Genomic DNA, 24,447 nt, shown 5'->3' on the forward strand with positions numbered 1-24,447 from the left:
GTGGGGTCTGGTTGCCCTGTCACTGCAGAAGAGCCCCGTACCCTGGGGAGATGGCAGATGTATGCCTGACACCACAGCTCTCCTTGAGGTGAATGCCTAGCCCATCAGCTGCCCAGCTCTCATCAGCCCCAGGCCTGAATCTCCTGTAGCTGTGAACACCCCCAGCCATCACCGCCTCCCTCTGGGGGTGCCTGCTTCCTGCCAGGACTCCTCTAGGTGCCCAGCCGGCCTCTCCTTCTCATGCCACCCTCTCTCCAGCCTCCACATGGTTCTGTCACCATCTTGGGGAAGACAGATAGGGGCCATCCTCATCAGCTTAGCTCAGACCTACTTCAGCATAACTCAGGGGAGACCCATGAGTGTTCTAGGGTGTGTTTTCCTATCACTACCTCCCCAAATGCCAGGGTGTTTTGTAATAGGGCCCAGGTAACTCCGTGCCAGACAATACTTAAACCCACTTACCCCCTGCTACCAGCCCCCAGCCCTCTTTCTCTCATTTGACAGATGGAGATTAATTTTTTTCTCCCAACTCGCAGAGGAGAAGGGAACCAGCCCTCCCGACTATCGGCACTACCTTCGAATGTGGGCCAAGGAGAAAGAGGTTCAGAAGGAGACGATTAAGGATCTTCCCAAGATGAACCAGGTAGGCCCAATCAGAACACACAACAGATGTTTCTGGAAAATTCTGACCGAGGCTGAGCCCTCCCACCCAGCACCTCACCACCATCCCAGCACCCCCTGGAATGTAGGGATTCTCCTGCCTACCTTTAGAACATCTAGTCAGGCAGCAGTCAGGGACTGTTCTAGGAGGACAAGGGGTCAGTTGCTTCAGGGCCTTGTCCAGAACACTCCGCTGGTGATGACTTGCTTTGGTTTAATCGGTATCCGTGAACCAGAGGAGCACTGGGGAAGGTTAGCCTCAAAAGGCAGAGACTCACACCACCATTTATGAGACAACATCACAGCGCTTCTGCTCCCTGCCAGGCCCCGCTCGGAGCTGTGCACACACAGGCCCGCTCGACCCACCACCCGATGTTTGTTTGCTGGTCTCTGCATCAGGACCGTGGCATCTTGCCAAGGGTCTTACAGCCAGGACCACAGACATGTAACCTAAAGGCAGTTGTTGAGCTGCAGCCTGACCACGGTCTGCTCTGCCCGAAGGGGGACCTTGCAATCTGGGTGCTCTCTCATCCACAGGCCTGAAGAATGGGGTGCCGTGGAGGGAGGTTTCATCCCATTCTCAGGCCAGGAAGCCTAAATATGGTTTCAGGACCTGGAACCTGACCTCTTCACCCCTCTCAACCAACCCAAGCTGCCTTACCTTGTCATCACTCTCTAAAGAGCTTCTTAAAGGAGAGTTGAAGGCGCTTCCGATTAAAGATATAAAAAACTCAAGAGTGATTCTAAAACACAGTGAAGAAGCACTTGTAGTCACTGGGTTTGGAAAGGTATGATAGAAATAGGTCTGTCTCTGCTAACAGAATGGACATAGAGACAGGGAGAGACTCTAAATGTTCCTATATGTGCTGAAAGAAAGGCAGCTGGAAAAGAAAGCCCCTTCCCTCTCTGCACCTCAGTGTCCTAATCTGTGAAATGGACATGTCAAGACACAGGTGTACGGAGACAACTAACGGGACAGCACCCTCACACCAATCAGAATGGCCAGCACTGTGAGTCTGGATCATCTGAGGGCAATCTGACCCATTCTTTACCATCTCCCTGCCCTTTTCTGTTTTTCCCCTTAAAAGGAGCAGTTCATAGAGCTGTGCAAGACGCTTTACAACATGTTCAGCGAAGACCCCATGGAGCAGGACTTGTACCACGCTATCGCCACGGTGGCCAGCCTGCTGCTCCGCATTGGGGAGGTGGGGAGGAGGTTCTCTGCATGGTCGGGCAGAGAGACCAGGGACAGTGCCCCTGAGGAGGGCGAGCCGCCAGCTCCAGACCCCCCTCAAGACGCGGCCCAGGAGCTTCAGCCGCCAGCTGCAGGGGACCCCCAGGCCAAAGCGGGTGGAGACGCCCACCTTGGGAAAGCACCGCAGGAGAGCCAGGTGGTGGGCGAAGGGGGCGGCGGCGAGGGGCAGGGCTCCCCCTCCCAGCCTCTGTCTGACGACGAAACCAAAGACGACATGTCCATGTCCTCGTACTCAGTGGTCAGCACGGGCTCCCTGCAGTGTGAGGACCTGGCTGATGACACAGTGCTGGTGGGTGGGGAGGCCCACAGCCCCGTGGCCACCACTCACAGTGGGGGTGCCGTTGACACAGACTGGTGCATCTCCTTCGAGCAGATCCTGGCCTCCATCCTGACGGAGTCCGTGCTGGTGAACTTCTTTGAGAAGAGGGTAGACATTGGACTCAAGATCAAGGACCAGAGGAAGGTGGAGAGACAGTTTAGCACCTCCAGTGACCATGAGCAGTCTGCGGTTTTGGGCTGAGGGCTCCAAGGCCTGGGGGCTGGCCTCTCCTCCCTCCCTCCCGTTCTGTTTTCTATTTAAGGACACACCCCTCCAGTTCTCCCCAGAAGCAGTGAGTTGTAAATGGAAAGAAGGCTGAACAGTCGCAGTTGGGGCCCAGGCAGGGGCTCCCCACCCCATCGTTCTGCCTTGGGCCTCCTGGCCCCTGCATAGTGTCAGGGGCTCTCTGATCTGCCCTTGCTTGCCCTGCACTGTGGCCAGGCCACACCCTGTCCTCCACCTCCTCTTCTGCAGCTGCGTGCTCTGGGGGCTTTCCCGCCACTTGGCACCAGGTAGGGGGGTCGAGTGCCTATTGGGCACCAAAATGGTGAGAACTTCGAGATGCTTTTCAGAAGCCCCTGAGCCTGAGCTTCTGGCTGGGGGACACGGGCAGAAAGCATCTGCTGCACCACGGTGGGTGCCCCCTGCACAGGTGTTACTCTCAATTCTCTTTCAGCTCGTCGTCCTCACCATTAACCTTAAAAACATATCCCTCAGGTCCTGATATATTTCCTTGTATTCATTTCAGTTGGCTAAAAATCACACTATGCTCAATGCCTTAATAAATCCCTGGAAGAACTAAAAACTACACTGTGTATAGAGAATTAATGTGACCCTCAACCACTGCTTCGGCCTCCTGGCTTCTCCCCAGGCAGGTATGGGGCCCAGGCCATATTCCAGAGGTTCCCAACACTTAGTCTCTCACAGGAGGTGGGACTTCAAGACCCCTAGGGAGGATGGGGACATGGAAGCTGCTGATGCAGGCTGGGCAGGGCCTGTGAAGACCTGCAGCAGCAGAGGAAACCTGCTCTGCAGGTATAAACAGCCTGGGTCCAGGTGCAGGACATGTGTGCTCAGGCCTGGGCTGCAGCAAGCCTTTGGGTTCAGAAAGCAGACTGTGGGGACACGGGCAACAGGCTGAGCCATGAGGACCCCTTAGCTTTGCAGCAGGAGCTGATCATCATGTCCAGCGTTTGCCCCCAACACAGGGCCACTCTTATTTGTACTAAAAGATAACATCTCTGTGGCTGTTTTTTGGTTTTAAACTTAATAGCTTTATTGAGGCAAACTTACATACCATAAAATTCACTTGTTTTAAGTTACAATTCAATGATTTTTTAGTAAACTTAGAGTTGTGCAAACGTCACCACAATTCAACTTTAGAATATTTCCATCACCCCGGAAAGATGCCTCCTGCCCATGTGCTGCCAATCCGTGTACCCTCCCCCAGCTCCAGGGAACCACCAATCTATTTTCTATCTCTTTAGATTTTATGGATGGTTTTAAAATAACAATCTCCATGATTTTACCTTGTTTACAACTGCTGAGTCACTTCTCGATAAATGCAGCAAAACAACATCAAGGAAACTGAACAGCTGTTTTCTTTCTTAATGACAACAACAACAAAAAGTCAGTAATGTAATTTCCTTTCCAGTATTTACACAAACTGACTACATGCTTTGTCATAAATTAATTTCAAAGAATTTATTGCTAGAAAGACTACGTTCTTGGGACTTCCCTGGTGGTCCAGTGGTAAAGAATCCGCCTTACAATGCAGGAGATGTGGGTTCAATCCCTGGTCAGAGAACTAAGATCCCACATGCTGCGGGGCAACTAAGCCTGCACACCACAACTACTGAGCTTGCGTGCCTCAACTAGAGAGCCTGTGTGCTGCAAACTACAGAGCCCACGTGCTCTGGAGCCCACGCGTCCTGGAGCCTGCGGGCCACAACAAGAGAAGAGAAAACCTGCAAGCCACACTAGAGAGACGCCCACGTGCCACAACGAAAGATCCCGCATACCTCAACGAAGATCCCGCGCTCCACAACTAAGACCTGATGCAGCCAAAAAAAAAAAAAAGACTGTTCTTGGTCATAATAAAATTAAGTAGAGATATACATAAGAATTCCACAAAATTGGCAGAGTCAAATTGATTGTAACCAATTAGAAAGATTTAAATAACTTGGAATTTTAAAATATTTATTTATTTATTTGGCTGCATCGGGTCTTAGTTGCAGCACGTGGGATCTTCGTTGTGACATGTGGGATCTTTCGTTACAGAGAGCGGGCTCTTCGTCGCAGCACACGGGCTCAGTAATTGCAGCACGCAGGCTTAGTTGCCCCGTGGCATGTGCAATCTTAGTTCCCCGACCAGGGATCAAACCCTTGTCCCCTGCATTGGAAGGCAGATTCTTAACCACTGGACCACCACCGGGGACGTCCTGGAATTTAAATAAATGTTTTATATGCCATGTAGAAGTATAAATTTGAGAATATACCAAAGAAAGTAAACATAAAAGAGGACACTATCCTTTTTACGTGATAAAAGAAGGTACAAAAATGTACAATAGTACTCTCATCCATTATTTAACCTCGCATGATAAAATGTTTAACAAGAACAGTAACACTAAATAATAAATGGATAATAAAAATAAAGTTTTAAATATATTTGTGTTCTGAAAGTAAACATAATTGTATATTTTAAAACTCCTTACCAAGTGATATGTTGTACCAAACCATTCAAGTCATTCTTATAATTTCCAAAAAAAAAAATATGTATATGAATTTTTAAAGGATTATATGTTTATTGCAGAAAGGAGGAAAAAAACAGAAAAGTAGAAAAACAATTTTTCCTTGTATTTAAGACTACTAATTATTTTGGTGTTTCTTCCCTATATTTGTCTTTTTCAAAGTTGAACTCATACCACGTGTGAAATTTTTATTCTTCTCTTTTCATTAACCACAAAACATTCTTTGTAGTTGCCAGAAGCTCAGCCACAATGAGACATGTAGAGATAAACAAAAACCACCCAAATGAGAACAGGGACCATTTATCCAGAGCTTGCTATAGAAAAGAAGACAGTCACCATTACTTGCGTTTGGCAGAGACTAAAATGTAGTCAGAAGAGTGGAAAGGCCTTATGGTGAAAGCAAGGGAAGGCTTCAGGTGTGCTCTGATTAGAGGCTGCTAGTGGGGAAACAGGCTGGCTAACCAGAAGCAGGATGTTTTATGTAATTGGTTTGGGGAGCATAATTGGCGTTCTCTTGGTTGGTCCTGAGATGAAGTGGGGAGGTGCAAAAAGGAGGGCAACTGGCAGTCATTGACTAAGTCCTGACTGCTGTAGAAGTTGTGGTTTGGGGGGTGATGAGGGAGTCTGGTCACTCTCTGTTCGCATATTCAGTCTCAAACATAATTTTTTAAATTAATTTGTTTTTTTCTAATATATGCTATTGTGCAAAATTTGGACAATATTAAAAAGTTTAAACCATTTATAACCCTTGCCCGTGCACATCTGGAAATAAATAATGCCTGGTTTTACCTGATATTATGTACACTTTGTAACCTCCTTGCTTCCCAACAATACACATGCCAGCATTTTCACTCCGAACTCTTTGTAATGGAGCTGCATAATGGTCCATTCTTTAGAATACTTATTTCCATTTTTTCCTGTTATACTTCAGTTAACACTACTGCATAAACAATAAATCTGCGTGATTCAGATTATTAGGATAGAGATAACTGCCAGATTGTTTTTCCCTTTTACCGTTCTATCAGCATCCTTGTCAGGATTGGGCGTTTTAAATTTTCTTTTAAGATTATTTATGTTGTCAGGCACGTGGGAATGTCTTGACGGGCTGGCGTTAAGGTGAGGTTGGGACATGAGGGGTGCAATATTTTTCCTCTGTGCCCAGACTGGGACTTGGGCTCCACCTTTTAGAGCGGGTCTTCCTGGGGACTGCAATAAGGACTGATTTCGTTTTCAACCGCCAGGCGTCTCCGTTTCCCTCTCTGAGAAGCGTAGGGTTGGTGAACTGCCTATTTTCCCAGGATTCTCGGTGCTCCGGCTCAAACGTTAACTAACCACCTCTGACCAGAGGTCCTGCAAATTCCTACCGTGGGCCCCAGGGAGTGGGCCCGAGCAGGGAGGCGCCCTCCGGCTCCCTCTCCCCGACTTGAAGAAGCAGAAGAAACTGTACCAGCAAAGGCCGGACCCCCAGCGGCGGCTGGAGACCCAGCCCTTGCAACTTCAATCTTCCCAGGGAGCCCAGGCGGAAACGCTGGTTTGGATAGAGGCGGGAACTGCTTCGGGCTGAGACAGGCAACCGGTGACCTGACTGACGCAAACCCCAAACAACGCTCGACTCGGCAGCAGAGATACGGCCCGAGTCCTGAGGTCGCCAGGGCTCCCAGCTGACCGCCGACTAACGCTGTGCTTCCCCGTGGCCCAAGTGCACACTAGAGGCGAAGCTCGAGTGGGCCCGAGCGCAGGGCGCACGCTCTCCAGGGGCGGTGCCTGAGACCAGAGGGGCCCGAGTGCCTGACGCGGGCGGAGCCAGGGCGGACAGGGTAGCGCGGCGCACGCGCGGCGGCGACGGCGGTCGCAATGGCGCCCCCTCAGCGGGTTCGGGTGTTGCGGTGCTCCTGCTGCCGCCTCTTCCAGGCGCACCAGGTGGGGCCTTCCTCTCCTCAGAGAGCACGGGGATGGCGGGCAGGACGAGGTGGGGTCGCGGCGGCCAGACCTCCTCCCCCAGGCGTGGGCGCCGTCTCGTGCGGTTGCGGAGTGTGTCTGGGTCGCGGACAACTGACGATGTCTGTCCTGAGAACTAGGTTTTATTGATGTCGCTTCTCCATAACGTTGTTCTGGCTTTTTTCGTTTTTTGCTTGGTGGTTGTAAGATTCGCAGAAACCAGGCATAATGGTTTCTGCCGAGGCGGCCTCGTGAACTCTATCTAGCGGGTGGTCGGGCACACCAGGTTGAGGGTAGAGGATAGCCTCCTTTATGCAGAGCCTAGCCCCCAAAATGGCTCTTTCTTCATTTAAATACAAGGGAAATGATAGTTCTAAAAACTGAGGCACGACTGGGCACCCCTGCTGGCACTCTTTGGCTCTGACCGTAGTGAGGGACTCGACGCCTACTCAGAGTGTAAATAATCTCGCGCCTTTAAAGTTTCTAAAACGTATTGCTTCCCTGACTCAAGACGTAAAATAGGTGATGTCACTTAACCTGTTCTTTCCTGAATCACGTTCTGTCTCCCTGCTTGATGCTGTCAAGGTGGTCATTGTATCCGCTTCTGATAGTCCCCTGCTAATCTGCTGTGCCCTGAAGAAGGGTAGCATCAAATTGCATACAAAATGTATGTACAAACATACAAAATGTATGTTTAAAAGCCAGTAAGAGGCTGGGTATGCACCTGTAAGTTCGCTATGACTTTGTAAGGGTCATTTTAGGGGCTTAGAAACTTTTTACTTATTTCATTTTTTTGGTTCCAGGAGTTGAGAATAAATGGGAATCATTTCCACTTTTAAATTATTATATATATAATGTAGTTCGTATTCTCATGGTCATTTTCAACTCTGAAAAGTGATTTGAAACCAAGTGGGAAAAGAGGGTTAACAGTTTAATTCCAAGTCGGCTGTGTATCAGGCAGTTTCACACATCTCATTTAATTTCAACAGCCTCTGAATTCTGTATCTTCATTCCCCAGAGCTAGCCAGTTACTGTGTGTCCTTCCAGAGCTTTTATTATTTTTTTCATGCATTTCTTACTTGCATATGTACCTGTAGAAGATACACAGTATTTTTATGGTGTTTGAAGGTAGATGCTGAGAAGTGGAATCTTAGGATATACCCACTTAAATTTGTAATAGATTCTGCTTGTCCTCCTTAGAATCCTTTTAGGTACTTCCCCAAAAGCCCTGATGGTTTTTGTATTAGGATCATATTAATCATGTTAATTTTTATGAATCAACCGAGACATCTTTGTGATGTTAAGCATGGCATTTCATTCCATCTCTTAAAACAGTTTTGGTGCCCCTTGATAACATTTTCTTTGTTGCCTTTACAAATGGATTTATTTCTTTAATTATCTCTTCTAAGTAGATGTTTGCTTATAAGCTATATTAATTTTTGAAGATATATTAATTTTCTACCTAGCCCCTATATTAGATTGTCTTACTGGTTTTAGTAGTTTTTCATGTGATTATCTTGAGTTTTAAAGAAATAAATCATATCATCCATAAATAAGGATAGTTTTTTTTTTCCTTTCCATTTTCATACCTCTTGCTATGTTATCTTTTCCAATTCCATCAGTTAGTACATCCAGAAAAAAATGGTAAATAATAGTGCAGATCCTTGACTTGTTCTTGACTTTCATGGGAATGCTGGTGGTGATTCTGCAGCTTTAGAGCTGGATGTAAGGCATTTTATTATGTTAAGAGAGAATCCATCTAGTCAGATTTATCAAGAATTGAAATATCATGGAATTTTTTTTTGAGAACCACAGATAGTAGAGATCTAATTTGACTTTGTTTCATATGGATAGCCAGTTTCCCAGAACCACTTATTAAATAGTCTCTTCTTTCTTCACCTTTATAATATACTAAATTTTCATACATGTGTTGGTTTGTTTCTGGACTCTTTATTCTTTTCCACTTATCTCTTTATTATTTCTGATCCAGTTTCACCTGTTTCAAATAATTACTTTAGCTATAATTCTGAAATTTCATTGTAGGTGAAAAAGAGTCTCAAATGGACATGCAAAGCTTGTGGAGAGAAGCAGTCATTTTTGCGGGTGAGTCCCAAGCAGCAGAGTGTCTAATACCCATACCAGGAAGCAGGTGGGACCCAGCCCTGCAGAAGCATATTTCTCATGGAACCCAGTGTTCCATTATTGGCTCAAGTTCATTAGATATAGCGTTCCTGCTCCCTAAGATCATCTTCCTTCAGGAAGCGAAATGAATGGAGCAGTGCCTGGAAAGCTACCTTCCTTTTTTTATTCAGTCAGTAAGTATTTACTGAGTAACTTCTGTATGCAGGCATGGGACACAATGGAAGGTAAGACCATGTTGTTATTGCCTTCACTGATCTGCTCTTGTGGAACAGGAAGAGAAACTAAAACACATGTGTAATTTAAAACTAGACTGAGCAAAATGAGAGGAAAGTACAGGGGTCTGTAAGAAGATAACTGAGTAATCAGACCTAACTAGGGATGGGCAGACAGCTGTTGGTAGATGCAGGGGTGTGAGAGGGGGCAGGCAGGGTGTGAAGGTAGTTAGGAGAAGAAAGAGCACGTGGACTGAAGGGAGTGTGTTGTAAATGCTCTTATTAGCCCAATTTTTTCACCCAGCATCACAGTTCTTTTCAAGTCCATACTTACCGACCCACCTGATCTCTAGCATCACAGGGTCCTCATTGAGCCCCTTGTTCACCTGCTCCAGCCCTTGATGCCACCTCTCCAGCCTCATCTCATCATTCTCCTCCTTCAGCCGTAGGGGCTTTTCCTTCTGACCTTGAAACAGTCCAAATCTGCTTCCCTCTTAGGGCCTTTGTGCTCATTGTTGGGGCTTCCCATAGTTAATCTCATTACCCTGATCAGAAATATAGACGAGTGTGTTTATGTGAGTATTGTCCATCTGAGACTGTAAGTTCCATAAGAACGGAGGCTTTGCCTATTTTACCTATATACCCTTTTTAAAAAAATTGAAGTATAGTTGATTTACAATATTATGTTAGTATCAGGTGTATAGCAAAGTGATTCAGTTATACATATTTTTTTCTTATTCTTTTCCATTATAGTTTATTATAAGAAATTGAATGTAGTTCCCTGTGCTATACAATAAATCCTTGTTGTTTATCTATTTTATATAGTGTGTATCTGTTAATCCCGTACTCCTAATTTATTCCTCTCCCCCTCTTCCCCTTTTGGTAACCATAAGTTTATTTTCTATGTCTGTGAGTGTGTTTCTGTTTTGTAAATAAATTCACTTGTATTATTTTTTTAGATTGACATATAAGTGATATCATATGATATTTGTCTTTGTCTGACTTGCTTCACTTAATATGATACACTCTAGGTCCGTCCATGTTGTTGCAAATGGCAATATTTCCTTCTTTTTTATGGCTGAGTAATATTCCATTATATATATATGTGTGTGTGTGTCTATATACACACACACACACATACATACACCCCATATCTTCTTTATCCACTCGTCTGTTGATGGACACTTACATACCCTTTTTTGTATGTTTTGCTGATATACTCTTGGCACCTGGCACAGTGCCTGTCACATAGTCAGGGCTTGCTCAAGTAATGTTTGTTGAATGAGTAAGTGACAAACCCCACACTGATGGGCATTTAGGTTGATTTTAGTTTTCATTGTTATGAACAACTCTGCAGTGAAGCTTCTTACAAATACCTCTTTCTTCACTTGACCAATTATTTCCTTAGGACAAATTCCTTGAAGTTAAATCAGAGGAATTCTTTTGACCAAGGTTCTTTTAGTTGCAAATAATAGGGAAAAAACACTTCAGCAAAATTTAAAATGTACTTGCAAGGTAATGGGGTATCTTGGGGGGATCCAAGGGAGGGGCTTCATCCTTGACCCCTTGAAGAACCAACCCTAAGAACTGAAAAGCTGCCAACAACACAAGCATCATCTTTTCCCTCCCTTTTCCTCCCTTCACCCAGTTTCTCCCTATACCTTCCTCCCTCTGTCCCTATCTCCTCTCCTTCCCTTCCTCTCTGTTCCCAGTTCACAGTAACATACTCCACTCACAGACCACAGAATCTTATTTCAAACCAACTGGAATAGCTGAGTCCCAATTATAAACTCCTGGTAGAAACAATCTGATGGACCTGGTTGATTCAGATGTCCACCGCTGGTCCAGTCAGTTGGGATGGGTGGGAGTGGGGACAATTTGGTCATCTGTCAGTAAGTATAGCTGCTGAGGCCTACCTTGAGATTGGGTCTCAGAAGGCAGGGGCTGGCTCATAGCTAGTGACTACTGCTTGTTTTAGATGTCAGCATGTATTTCTGAATTCCTGAGGAAGCTTTGCCTTCCTCTCAGCACCCCCATGCTTGTGCAGTGGTATATGGCTTTTGACTAACTAGGCCACAGTAACAAACAGACACCAAAATTGTGGTGGCTTAACGCAATAGAAGTTGTTTCTCTTGCTCTTGTAACACTCCTGGAAGAGATTGAGATCAGCAGGGCAGCTGTCCTTGGTATGGTCATCCGGGGACCCAGGCACCTGTAATCTTGAGGTTCTGTTATTCCCTGAGGCTTGTCTCCCATGGCCTCTTGCCCCTCAAAGGAGCAAGATCAGGGAGGAGCTACCCAGGAAGGATCTGGAAGTGGCTTACCTTCCACTGGGAAGAACCTAGTCTCATGGCCACACCTGACTGCAAGGAAGACTGGAAAATGTAGTCTAGTCTGCTCCCAGATGAGGGGAGAATGCATTTCAGTATTCAGGAAGCAGTCTCTGCTATGCAGGAGAGCATACACCCTACCGGTTATGCCAGACATAAGTTGTCAGTCATTTTAGAATTTTTTTTAAAATTTATTTTGTTGACGTATAGTTGAATTACAATGTTGTGCTAATTTCTGTTGCACAGCAAAGTGATTCAGTTTTTTATATACATATATATACACACACACACACACATACACACACATTCTTTTTCATATTTTTTTCCATTACGGTTTATCACAGAATATTGAATGTAGTTCCCTATGCTATACAGTAGGGCCTTGTTGTTTATCCATTCTGTATATAATAGTTTGCATCGCTAATCCCAAACTCCCAATCCATCCCTCCCCCAACCCACTCCCTCTTGGCAACCATAAGTCAGTTATCAGTCTTTTTAAACTTTGCCTTTCCCCTCTCCAGTTCCTTTCCTCCCATTCTCACTTGAACTTTCCCCAAACGGGATTTCACTCCCCACCAGTCCACTAAAATTGCTCATGTCAAAGTCAGCAATGGTCTCTATGTTGCTAAAAATAATGGTTGGTTCTCAGTCCTCAAGTGACTTGAGTTATTGGTGGCATTTGTCAGAGTTTGTCACTTCCTCCTCCTTGAAGCATTGTCTTCACTTGGACTTCCAGTCATCCTGCTCCTGGTTTTCCTCCTATCTTCCTGGCTGTGTTTCAATCCTCTTTGCTAGTTTTTTCCCATCTCCTCATCTTCTAAACCTTAGAGTGCTCTGGCACTCAGTTTTTTGACCTCTTGTCTAGCTACACTCATTCCCTTGGTCGTCTGAGATGAGACAATCTGACAATTCTCAAATGTCCATCTCAGACCCTAGGCCTGCCCCTGAACTTGTGTATGCTTCCAACCACTTACCTCTCTGCTGGATATCTAACAGGCATCCCAAACCTGTATCCCAAAACGAAGCCCTCACCTTACCCTCACCAACCTGCTCTTCCCACAGTCATCCCCAACTCTTAAGTGCCAAGTCCCTCTTTCTAGTTGTTTGGGCTAAAAACCTTGAACTCATCCCTGACTCCTCTTTTTCTTTTACACTCTTCATCTGATCCATCAGCAAATTTTGTCGGCCCTACCTTCAGGATATACCCAGACTGTGCCCACTTGCTACCACAGTGGTCTGAGTTGCCTCAGTATTTGCTGCAACCTCCTGACTGGTCATCTGCTTCTGCCATGCAGTCTCAGCACCACAGCTGAAGGGTTCTACTGAAACATATGCAAGATCATGTCAGACCTTCCAGGTTAGAGCAACATTCATGCTCCTACAGACAGGGCCAGGTTGGGGCAGGGGGCTATGTGAAATGAAAATGTGGGGCCCCTTTTCAAAAGCAGAAAAAAAACTGCTATTAAAGGTACTAGAATATTAAGCTTTTCCTTTCTTTCATGGTCTCCTGACTTTTCCTGATGTCTTTTGTTTACTAGTTTTAAAATTTACTATTTAATATCTTCCTGTGTAAAGAAAAACTAACAATTTAAAATTGTGCAACACCATTTATATTGTGCAACACCAGTTATAAATGCAAAGAGCATTTAGTACATATGCGGAACATATGCAGAATAATATAAGAGCATTTGGTGTATACGTAGAATCATCAAAGTTGCACAATTTGTATTTTGTAGCTCATACATGCCTACATATTTCATTCCTACCATAACAGTGGAGATGTTGCACAAAATTAACTATTTTTACTTCACTGCTTGATACACGCACATTCTACCCATACTCAACCTTTAGCTCACTGATGAGTAAGGAAGTACTGAGAGGAAAAGGAACTGGGAAAGATTGCCTTATCTTTCCCTTTTTTTTCTGTTATTATTTTCAGCATAGGCTATTCCAGGGAGGTAACAGGAGTAAGAAAAGATATGACACGTTTCCTTCGTTGTTCATGTTTTTTAGAATACCCTTGCCTCCTTTCTGCAACTGAAGCAAGTTCTGATTCCAGTGGAAAGCCCAGCCTCTCAGGCTAAGGTTGCCCCCCACGTACTTTTGTTGTGCTTTACTTTGTGTTTCTGTAAAGAAAGTTCTAATGAGGAAAAAATAAGTAATAAATGTTCTCTTTTTGGGGAAAAAAAAAAGACTTGCACACACCATCTGAACTTGGAGTCTCACTGAACTCCCACACCTTGTGAGTTCACTGCAATTCTGTGCTCCTCAGTCATCAGGCATGCTGTATGCAAAAGGAGTGACAAGAAACAGTGGACACATTTGGTGTCCACGACTCACAAATATGCTTCATTATCTCATCAGACTTTACTTACACAATACAAGTTCAAAGATTATTAAGAATTTCAAGATGGAGACAGCAGAGCAGATCTCATGCCTATAAGGCTGACTCTGCCTGTAACAGGGCCTACACTCTCAAACCTCATCTACTATCTTCCCCCTAGACCATTCAGCTCCAGCCACTTGGCCTCCTCACTGTTCCTCCAAAATGCCAGGCTCAGGGTCTTTGCACTCTTTTCCGTTTCATTGCTTCTGCTGAATGTTCTTCCCCCAGGTATCTACGTGGCTTGTTTCTGCCTATCTTCCTATTTTGTGCTCAGATGTCACCCTCTCAGTGATCCACTCCTTGACTCCTTGAACACACATATAAAATTGTCTACTGTGTCCCCACTCTGCCCCACCCCACTTCATTGCCTTACTTTCCTCAGAAGCACTTCTCACCATCTGATGGCCATATAGGTGACTTATGTGCTTATTATCTGTCTCTTCTCACTACAGTGTGAGCTCCATGATGACAGTAGTGTTTGTCCATTCCTGTATCGTGTTGTCCTTACCTAGTTCAGGGCCTGGCACATAATAGGTGCTTAATAAATATTTATTGAACAAATGAGTGACTGCTAAGTGAAAAAAAGTATCTCATCTATTTTATAGTCTTTTGATTATGAGTGAGTGAGGTGTATCATTTCATATGTTTATTGGCAATTTGCGTTACTTCTCTTCTGAATTTCTTATGTTCATTAACCAATTTGTGTGGGATTTTGGGTTGAGTTTGGCTTTGATATATAAAGTTCAGGGTGATGGTGGGCAGCCAGATAGACTGAAACTATTAGTCCCTGAGACTGTTAGTTTATAAATCCCTGCAGAAACAGCAATCATTGTTTGGGTTCCTGCATGGTGCTTTGGGTCTTGCAAAGTACAGTTTTATCCTCCCTGGGTTGCATCTCTAATGGATCTATTTCTCAGCATTCTGTCAACACTTTTTAAACTTGATATTTTTGTTTGTTTGTTTGTTTCTCAGGCTTACGGTGAGGGCTCTGGTGCTGACTGTAGACACCACGTCCAAAAATTAAATCTGCTGCAGGGACAGATTTCAGAGATGTCACTCAGGTATAGTAATTTGAGGGAGGCATGGTTATCTTGCCCTGTTTTTATCTTGAGTGGGTAGTGGAAGTCTATGATGGAGAAATCCCTTAGAGTTCCATGTCTTACAATATGGCAATTAGATATTGAACAGTCTTCCCACTGAAATTAATTTAAAATGCCAGCCACAATATTTTAAATGCACTGAAGAGATGACAAGAAGGTAAGTAACCATCAGAGGCCAAAAATGAAGCAAAAGCCAAAATCCAGAGAATACGTAGCTGGGCTGCTGAGGCGATTGAAACCTGTTGCCCTTCAGCTTCCACGCATCTGGGAGGGAAGCAGGAGACAAAGACAAAGCCGAGGGTCTGTTCACTGTAGGAAGGTCCATAGGAGACCACCACATAAAGCTGAATCCCCAAAGGACTACACCCTCAGCATACAAATGAACTAGAAATGCACCCCCTCCGTAGCAGGGACCCAGCCTGTGTTGACCTTGGCACTGACTGAAGCAGGGAAATACTGCTCCAGGATTTTATAAGCACAAGGAATCTGTCACATGGCCTTTAAGCCTTTTACACATGCTGTGTGAAAAGTCTCAAGCTGAGAACTTATTTTTAAATTGTCCCAGGAAGCAGAGGTAAATGCAGCTCCTTTTTGGAGCAATACGTCTTCAACCCAGGCATCAAAGAATTCCCACATATAAAGTTCCAAGGAGCATATACCCAAAGTTAAAAATCATTTAACTTACTTAAGGAAGTATGTCAACATGAGCAAAAGACAGCAGAAATGACAGAAAAGTCAGACCCAAAAAGAGCAGAATACATAATATTTCATGTTTAATATATTTAATGAAATTAAAAGAGGGGAGTTGCTAATATGAGGAGCAAGAGACTTTAAAAAATAACCAGTTTTTAAAAAAAACAACCAAAAAGTTTGTAGAAATGAAAAGTATAGTCATTGAAATTAAAAGTTTAGTGGACCATTAAACAGATCAAGTGCAACTGAAGAGAGAATTAGTAAAATGGAAGATCAATCTGAAGAAATTAATCACAGTACAGCACAGAAAGACAAAAAGGTGGAAAATATAAGTTCAGAGACATGAAGGATACAGAGAAGAGTTCCAGCAGGAGATAATAAGGGGACAAAGGCAATATTTTCAGGGAAATGAACAGAACATTTTCCAGAATCAAAGGGCTTACATTCTTAGATTCAGGAAACACAGTAAATCCCAAACTAGATGAAAACATTGTGTATGTAGGAAATCCTAATGAGCCTATCTATACAAAAGCTACTAGAACTAATAAGTTAATTTAGCAAGATCACAAGGATACATGGTCAACATACAAAACTAAATTTTATTTTTATATAAATGCAGTGAACAGTTGGAAAATAATTTTAAAAATCAAATACCATTTATAATACCATCAAAAAATAAAATACTTAGGGATAAACATAACCCAAAAATGTGCAAGAAATTTTCAGTAAAAACTACAAAACATTGCTGAGAGAAATTAAAGAAGATCTAAATGAAGAAATATGACATGTTCATGGATTGGAAAACTCAATATTGTTAAGATGTCAGTTCATCCTAAATTGATCTGTAGAGTCTGCCATTAGGTTCCAGTCAAAATTCCAGCAGTTTTTTTTTTTTTTTTTAAGAAATTGACAAGCTGATCCTAAAATTTATATAGAAATGCAATTGCCAAAACAATTTTGATAAAGAAAAAACCGGAGGACTTCTACAGCCTGATTTCAAGATTCACTATAACACTATAGCAATCAAGATGATAGTGTGATTTTGGTGAAAGACTAGACATATAGATAACATCAGAAGGCAAATGAAGGGACTTCCCTGGTGGTCCAGTGGTAAAGAATCCGCCTTACAATGCAGGGGACATGGGTTCGATCCCTGGTCAGGGAACTAAGATCCCATATGCCGTGGGACAGCTGAGCCCGCGCACCACAACTACTGAGCTCGCACGCCTCAACTAGAGAGCCTGTGTGCTGCAAACTACAGAGCCCACATGCTCTTGAACCCACGCACCACAACTACAGAACCCACGCACCCTGGAGCCTGTGCGCCACAACTAGAGAAGAGAAAACCCACACACCACAACTAGAGAGAAGCCCACGTGCCACAACTGAGACCCGACACAGCCAAAAATAAATAAATAGATTCAATGAAAGATGAAAAAGCAAGTGCATAAACAAATAGTGGTATTTTCATACGATAGAATACTAAGCAACAACAACATGGGCAAGCCTCAAAAACATTGCTAAGTGAAAGAAATCAGACACAAAAGACCACATACTGTAGGGATGAGTGGTATTCTGGGGAGCGGGAATCACCTACAAAGGCATGTAAGGGAACTTCGGGGTGATGACAGTTTTCTATATCTTGCTAATTATATCTCAGTAAATTTTCTATATCTTGATGGGAGTAATAGATTCAAAGATATAATTTACCAAACTCATCTAACTGTACACTTAAATTGGTACATTTTAGTGTATATTAATTATAAATTATACCTCAATAAGTTAATTTTAAAAGATAAAAAAAATCTGCCCTTAGACACAACAACATAATGAAATTGCAGAACATGGAAGACAAAGGGAAGAGTTGAAAAGTAGCTGGAGAGAAGAGAGATCACCTACACAAGCACAGTAGACACCCAGCTTCTCAGGGGTAACATTAGAAGCGAGAAGACAGACCATTACCTTCATATTGCTGAGAGATGTTCTGTAGTTGATGGAGTTGAGTTCCTGAATCGTAGTATGGTGAGCAGAGTTCTGGCTAGTAGCTGGTAGGACACTGCTCAACTGGACATTGGAGTATCGACCATGTGGCAGGGTAGGCGGTTCATATGCGTGATCTTATTTCATCTTCCTCATCACCCTGTGAGGATCATTGGCTTCTGTTTACAGATGAAGAAACTGAAGTAGAGGTGCCCACATTTGGTAGAGTTGGGGTTCTCATTGTAGTTTTCTAGAGAGAGCTCCAATCTGATCGTGTGATGTAACAACCCTGTCTGACATGGGTGGATGTGGCTTTGGCGCTAACCTTCAGTCCTTGCACTACGAATGTTTTCACTGGCCATCCAGCCCTACTCAAGGCTGCAAAGGTTCCAGCTCCTTACTCTGCTTTATGTGGTAAAAGAGCCCTGCTGTCCCTGGGAGGCTGGATGAAGTCACTGTGACACATCAAGCTCAGTAAAATGCCTTCTCTTGTAGTGGTTGAGATATAATACAACTGTAAAGACACTCATATGACCCTATGCAATGGGGACATCTCCATTGCTGACGGGAGAGACTCTGTGCTATCAGAGTTCAGCTGACATTAGTCTCTGTGTTCAGGCACTGAGCAGGGCACATGCACACGTATTGTTTCATTTATCTTCACAGTGACCCTTGCAATATTATCCCCATTTGTAAATAAGGAAACTGGGATACAGTGATATACCCAGAATCACACTGTCAGTGACAGCCAGTCATTGGCAAAGCCATGATGCAAACTCTGGTCTCTGGATTAAGAGTGCTACTTCTGCCCTGTGTCACTTTTCCTCTTGCTCCAAGTAACAGATGGTCCCTCTGCCTTCTGAACTGCTGGAAGATTACCAAATCACATCGAAAAAACAGAGATAAGTTCTAAGTTCCCCTAAACAGGCTTTGATATCCACGTCAAGTCTGTGCATCTTGCTGTTTCCATCTTGATTGTCCTTCATCTTTCTGGTCATTTTACAAAGGACAACTGTACAATCTTTCCCTAAGGTCTCTGGAAGAATCCATAAATGCCGACGACGAGGAAAATGCACGTCCTCGGCAGCCTGCGCCTGCAAGTCTGCAGGTAAGCCAGCAGCACCATCTCAGCCCAGCTACCTGAGCCGGCTCTGTCACAGAGGGGGGTTCCATTTATTCATTCATTCCTCATTTGTTCAGCAAATGCTTGTTGATGTCACCGAATGATGAGCACTTGGCTTAAAGCTGCAGGGAACACAAAAATGAATAAACGTATCCCTTTCGTAAGTGTGGAGACAGCAGTGTAAAATAATTACAATACTGTGAAAGAGCTTTTTCTTCTGGCTGCTTGGTGAATTCTTCTGAACTTAACTTGAACTTCACCTCCTTGTGGTTCTCCCCTTGTCCCACAGCACTCTCAGCACACCTGTGGTAGGGAAGGCATGCTGTTGTAAAGTGCCTGGGTTTCCATGTTCCCTTTCTCCAGACTGAGCCCCACAGCAGGGCTCACATCCAGTTGTTCATTCCCAGGACCTGGTTAAAGTAGGTGCTCAAAACAGTGTTTGGATGGGCAGTGAGTGTAAGTAGGTGACGCCATTGGTACATCCAAGTTGCCATGGGTATGCGGAACACCGTGTCCTGCCAGGGACAGAGGGAGTGGGAACAACTGACAGGCTCCCTGGCAGAGCCCCACCTCTGCTCACAGAATCACACTGGCAACGCCCACTCTCCAGGTGCTCTTCATATTTTTATTATATCAATAAATAGGGGAGATGCTCGTAAGCACACTAACACATCAGCTCTTGCATATTTGGGTCTATACTTCCAGTTTCTTTACTTACAGACTTAATCTTTCATCATTCCTTCTGTAAGAAACACTTGTTTGCATCCTGGAATTTTCACTTACATCATATCTTCTATGTTGCTATATAGCTTTCAATTCTTTTCATTTCTAAAAAGTACCTACAGAATATAGTGGATATGGCAATATTTATTCCCTTATTGGGCATTTAGGATGTTTGCAAACATTTGCTACTATAAATATTTGCTATTATTTGTAACACTTGGAACATCTTCATGCCTTTGTGTTCATTTGGAACTACTGGGCCAGGGAGTGTGGACATTTGCAAAGTTCTTGGTAAAGTTCTTGTGACCTGCAGCTTTCCCAAAGTGTGTGCCAGTGTGCTCCATTCAAGATATCTGTCTCCCGTTACCTTCCAATCAAATTCCTTTCCTGGTGACGGCATAGACATGGGTCCTGAGGCCCTTAGGCCTCGGAGTTGCACTGGAGATTTTCAGTAAAGGTGTCTGCTTTCCAACTCTGAGAATAAACTTACTTCCCAATCCTGTAGGAAAAACTCCAGCCCTCAAAGAACCGCTGGCTGAAGTATCTGGAAAGGGACTCCAAGGAACTGGAGCTGGAAGAAGGAGGAGTGTGTTTCAACAGGCAGCCCTCATCCAAGAGAGAGAAGCCAGACCCTCCCTTCAGTACAGGCCTGCCTAGAAAAAGGTGCCAAGCTAGTAGCTGATCCAGCCCTCACCCATGCCCACCTCGCTGACCTACGGTTGGGGGGACTGACGAGCGGCTTCCTGTGGCCAGCAGGAAGCCTGAGGGATGTGAGCCAGCAGGCACCATCACCGCAGGCCCTCTGGCCTGGCCAGGCACCAGGTGCAGCCAGTGCAGAGGTGAGGGCTAGGCAGGATTCCAGTGGGGGCGCCTTTTATGATGCTCACTTAATTCTGAACATCTAGACTGCACTGACCTCAGGGAAGAACTTAAGGGCAAGGTTGAAAAAGTGAAGTGGGGCCAGAGAAGCCGAAAGGCCTGGGAACCTTTAGCTGAGAGCAGGAAAGACCTGACTTTCATGGGTCTCTTCTCCAGTCTTTTTTTTTTTTTTTTTTTTTTTAAAGCTGATGTTCTTTTTTTTTTCCCTCTAATTTTTATTTATTTATTTATTTATTTATTTATTTATTTTTTATGGCTGCGTTGGGTCTTCGTTTCTGTGCGAGGGCTTTCTCTAGTTGTGGCAAGCGGGGGCCACTCTTCATCGCGGTGCGTGGGCTTCTCACTATTGCGGCCTCTCTTGTCGCGGAGTACAGGCTCCAGACGCGCAGGCTCAGTACTCGTGGCTCACGGGCCTAGCTGCTCTGCGGCATGTGGGATCTTCCCAGACCAGGGCTTGAACGCGTGTCCCCTGCATTAGCAGACAGATTCCCAACCACTGCGCCACCAGGGAAGCCCCTCTTCTCCAGTCTTAATCTGCATTTCAGTGAGTTTTCTTTTTTTAAGATTTATTTATTTATTTTATTTATTTTTGGCTGCATCGGGTCTTGGTTGCAGCACTTGGGATCTTCATTGAGGCATGCGGGATCTTCCGTTGTGGCACCCAGGCTCTTCATTGTGGTGCGCGGGCTTCTCTCTAGTTGTGGCATATGGGTTTTCTCTTCTTTATTTGCAGCGCGCAGGTTTTCTCTCTATAGTTGTGGTGCGCAGGCTCCAGGGTGTGTGGCCCCTGTAGTTGTGGCGCGCGGGTTCCAGAGTGCGTGGGCTCTGTAGTTTGCGGCATGTAAGCTCAGTACTTTTGGCGTGCGGGCCTACTTGCCCCATGGCACACGGGGTCCTAATTCCCGTGTCCCCTGCATTGGAAGGCGGATTCTTTACCGCTGGACCATCAGGGAAGTCCCTCAGTGAGTTTCCTGAGAGACTGCCTCATCTAGATTAGGATGGCTCTTCCGGGGCAGATGCTATTGGGAGGTAGATTCCAGTTCAGAATAAGAACTTTCTAGCATCTACAAGCTATAGAGCAGAGAAATGGACTGCCTTAGATGTCATTAGGCAACCTGTTGTTGGCAGTGGGGCAGAAGCTGAGCAGCCAGTTGGGAAGCTATAAGGGATGGCAAGGTCCCTACCTGTGCTAGGTGTCAGACCAGGTGACCACCAAGTCAGGCTAAGGGCCACTGTTCAATGGTAGAACTGGGTTCTTTTTTTTTTTAATTTTTATTGAAGTATAGTTGATTTACAATGCTGTGTTAGTTTCAGGTATACAGCAAAGTGATTCCGTTTTTTATATGTATATATATATACATTTATGTGTGTGTGTGTATATATATATATTCTTTTTGAGATTCTTTTCCATTGTAATTACAAGAAAGACTGGATTCTTGACAGCACTTTCCCTCTGCCAGGAAACGGAGCCAGAGCACAGTCCAGCCTCCATGCAGCCCTAATGTCCAGGACTCCAGGAACTGTGAGGTCACCTTGAAGTCCCTGAAGGTCAGTGATTGAGGACAGTGTCCCAGTGGCCATTGAGCAGATACAGGATTTTTAAATTGTTTTGTGGACAATTAAAGTATCAGACTTACACCCCCTAAAAGCCCAACTTCCCACGTGAGTGTCTTGTTTTCTGTGTCTTAAGCCAACTCCTTTCTCTGGCCTGCACTGTTTCCCTGCCACGCTCCTCCTGTCACTGATGTTAACTCGGGGTCAAAAGGGCAGCTTGATGCCTTGGAGGCAGTCAAGGTTGACCAGTAGGGCTTTTCTGCATCAGGACCGTTCCCTTCATCCTGCATGGAGTACCGGGTCTTTGTCAGACTGTTCAGCTTGGGACCTGCCCTGGGTTTCTGAGGAACTGTCACCTTCATTTATCCAGGTGGGTTCTTGTGCATTTGAGGCACTCTCTTCACCTAGGACCTGCTGTTGTTCCTGATGCTTCAAACCTAGCAGACCTTCCAGGCCGCAGAATGCAGGTTTTGCTTTATGCCACAGGCACCCAGGCAGAGGAACTCTGCCAGGCATTTGTCACTGCCACGCCCCAACACAGGCCAGGGTCATCCTGGCCACCTTCAGACAGTAGTGGAGAGTGCCCGTCCAAAGCCAAGAGGCAGCGGTCAAACTCTGGTGTTGCTACGAACTAGCTATGTGACCCCCAGGTAAGGATGTGGCCCTGAATCTCCAAATTACAGAATAATGAGTGTGACAGTTACTGATGTACCAGTCCCTGGGCTAAACATTTTTTATGCACTAATTCTCACCACAAGCCTGTTTTGTTTTGAAGGTGAGGAACTAAGGCTGGTGAAGGTTCAGTTGAGGTCACAGCAAATCAGTGGCAGAGCTGGCAGTCTCGAATCACTAACAACTGCCCACAGAGCCTCTTCCAGCCTCTGCCTGGGGGTGGTGATGCAAGGTCCCTCCTGTCATTGCTTTCAAATTCCTTTGTAGGCAGTGAAACCCAATTTTTTCTTATTTTTTGAATTTTAGAATTTTTTTTTATACAGCAGGTTCTTACTAGTCATCCATTTTATACACATCAGTGTATACATGTCAATCCCAATCGCCCAATTCATCACACCACCACCCCACCCCCCGCCACTTTCCCCCCTTGGTGTCCATACGTTTGTTCTCTACATCTGTGTCTCTATTTCTGCCCTGCAAACCGGTTCATCTGTACCATTTTTCTAGGAGTGAAACCCAATTTTCAATGCATCCTTGTTTCCTGAGGTAGAAGGGAGAAGCCAGGCCTCTGTCACTGTCACATCCCCTGGGGTATTCTGTGCAGCCACTTCTACAGCTTCGAAACCCTGAACATGGTTCTAGAGAGACCTTCCCAGCTGCCTGGCAGTGAGCACATGGTCTTTCCAGGTGGTCTCTAGGGCCCTTCCTGCTCGCACCCCTCAGGCACTCCCTCACCTGATGCTAAGGTTCCCCATGACATCCCCTGATCACATGAGAACATCTTCCTTTTTTGGGAAGCCTGGTCATGGAATTTGGCAGAGGATTTGGAGTGACGGAGAGGGCATTTATTTGCTGTGCTTTGCTAAACCTCAGAATCGAGGCATGTCCCTAGCCTGCCAGGCTACAGAATAGTAGACAGCACAGAGCAGAAAGTGTCAGCGCCCAGAGGTACAGTCAAGGACTAGTACAGGCACAGGACCCTCCTCTCCTTGTCCCTTGAGCCTGCTGGGTATTCTTCTGAATGGAGAACATGGCCATCATCTTGTGTTTCCACCTCAGGACCACACTGGCCTGACAGGGAAGGTCAAAGAAGGAAGCAGTCGGGAGGACTGGAACACCAGGGAGCTCGTCGTTCCTCGGGGGGAACCACCGTGTCCTGCCCAGCACGTCAGGACCATGTCTCCTATGTGGGAACAATTTCTTCCGCCACTTGGAAACAGCTCGCATTTGGAAACGGAGCCCCTGACCCCCCTGCAAAGAGGCCCCAGGCCAGCCCGGGCAGCATGGGCTGAGCAGGGGACCCCCAGGACCCAGGCCCCAAGGGAAGGAGGCCTCTGCAGGACCCCTGGTGCACTCCAGCCTCCTCAGGCTACACACACTCCCACACCTGGGCCCAAGAGGCTCTGCGGAAAGACCCCCGAGCAGTCAGGGGGCACAGGCCCTTGGGCAGAGGGTGGGCCCTTGGTCAAAGGGATGCAGGAGCCTTCTTCACTCGTGCGACTGTGTGACCTCTTTAAAACCGGAGAGGACTTCTTTGATGATGATCTGTGAATTGAAACTAATGTAGACATATTTGTTAAGTGAGCCCTTCTCCACTTGATCTCTGTGCCACCAGAAACAGGGCTCCCCAAGTTGCTTTTAAATAGTAGGACTAAGGATGACTTATGGGAACTACCAAGAACCAACAATAAACATGACTATCCTATCAAACAGATCATCTCTCACTGCACC

The 24,447-nt window shown here is 45.3% G+C and overlaps 2 protein-coding genes across 11 annotated transcripts in view; both read left to right on the forward strand.

The window, feature by feature from the left end:
• TBC1D9B (TBC1 domain family member 9B) overlaps positions 1-3,039 on the forward strand; it is a 44,375-nt gene extending 41,336 nt beyond the window's left edge. For 4 of the 6 annotated variants that reach the window (XM_068536500.1, XM_068536501.1, XM_068536502.1 and 1 more), the window contains 2 exons: positions 537-643; positions 1,749-3,039. In XM_068536500.1, the coding sequence (XP_068392601.1) occupies positions 537-643; positions 1,749-2,435 (794 nt within the window). In that variant the 3' untranslated portion in view covers positions 2,436-3,039. Of the gene's footprint in view, positions 1-504; positions 644-1,748 lie in introns of those variants that run through there. The other 2 variants (XM_068536505.1, XM_068536504.1) reach the window with 2 other exon arrangements.
• Positions 3,040-6,320: 3,281 nt separating this feature from the next.
• On the forward strand, positions 6,321-24,428 carry MRNIP (MRN complex interacting protein). Of its 5 annotated transcripts, XM_068536513.1 has the most exons (9): positions 6,321-6,904; positions 8,966-9,025; positions 14,965-15,053; positions 18,798-18,873; positions 20,117-20,274; positions 21,951-22,038; positions 22,313-22,414; positions 22,531-22,694; positions 23,776-23,888. In XM_068536513.1, the coding sequence occupies exons 1-9, from the start codon at positions 6,839-6,841 to the stop codon at positions 23,789-23,791; spliced, it is 819 nt and encodes a 272-aa protein (XP_068392614.1). In that variant the 5' UTR covers positions 6,321-6,838; the 3' UTR covers positions 23,792-23,888. The 5 variants fall into 5 exon arrangements, with proteins under 5 accessions (XP_068392614.1, XP_068392610.1, XP_068392612.1 ...); XM_068536509.1 differs by lacking the exon at positions 22,531-22,694 and having other exon boundaries at positions 23,776-24,428; XM_068536511.1 differs by lacking the exons at positions 22,313-22,414; positions 22,531-22,694 and having other exon boundaries at positions 23,776-24,428.
• The last annotated feature ends 19 nt before the right edge of the window (positions 24,429-24,447 follow it).

Source organism: Eschrichtius robustus, chromosome 2, assembly GCF_028021215.1.
Source record: "Eschrichtius robustus isolate mEscRob2 chromosome 2, mEscRob2.pri, whole genome shotgun sequence".
Lineage (NCBI taxonomy): Eukaryota > Metazoa > Chordata > Mammalia > Artiodactyla > Eschrichtiidae > Eschrichtius > Eschrichtius robustus.

Coding starts and splice junctions, on each gene's coding strand:
- MRNIP (XM_068536509.1), top strand. CDS start 6,839: ATGGCGCCCCCTCAGCGGGTTCGGGTGTTGCGGTGCTCCTGCTGCCGC. Junction 6,905..8,965: donor GCCTCTTCCAGGCGCACCAG/GTGGGGCCTTCC, acceptor ATTTCATTGTAG/GTGAAAAAGAGTCTCAAATG. Junction 20,275..21,950: donor ACAGGCCTGCCTAGAAAAAG/GTGCCAAGCTAG, acceptor TCCCTCTGCCAG/GAAACGGAGCCAGAGCACAG.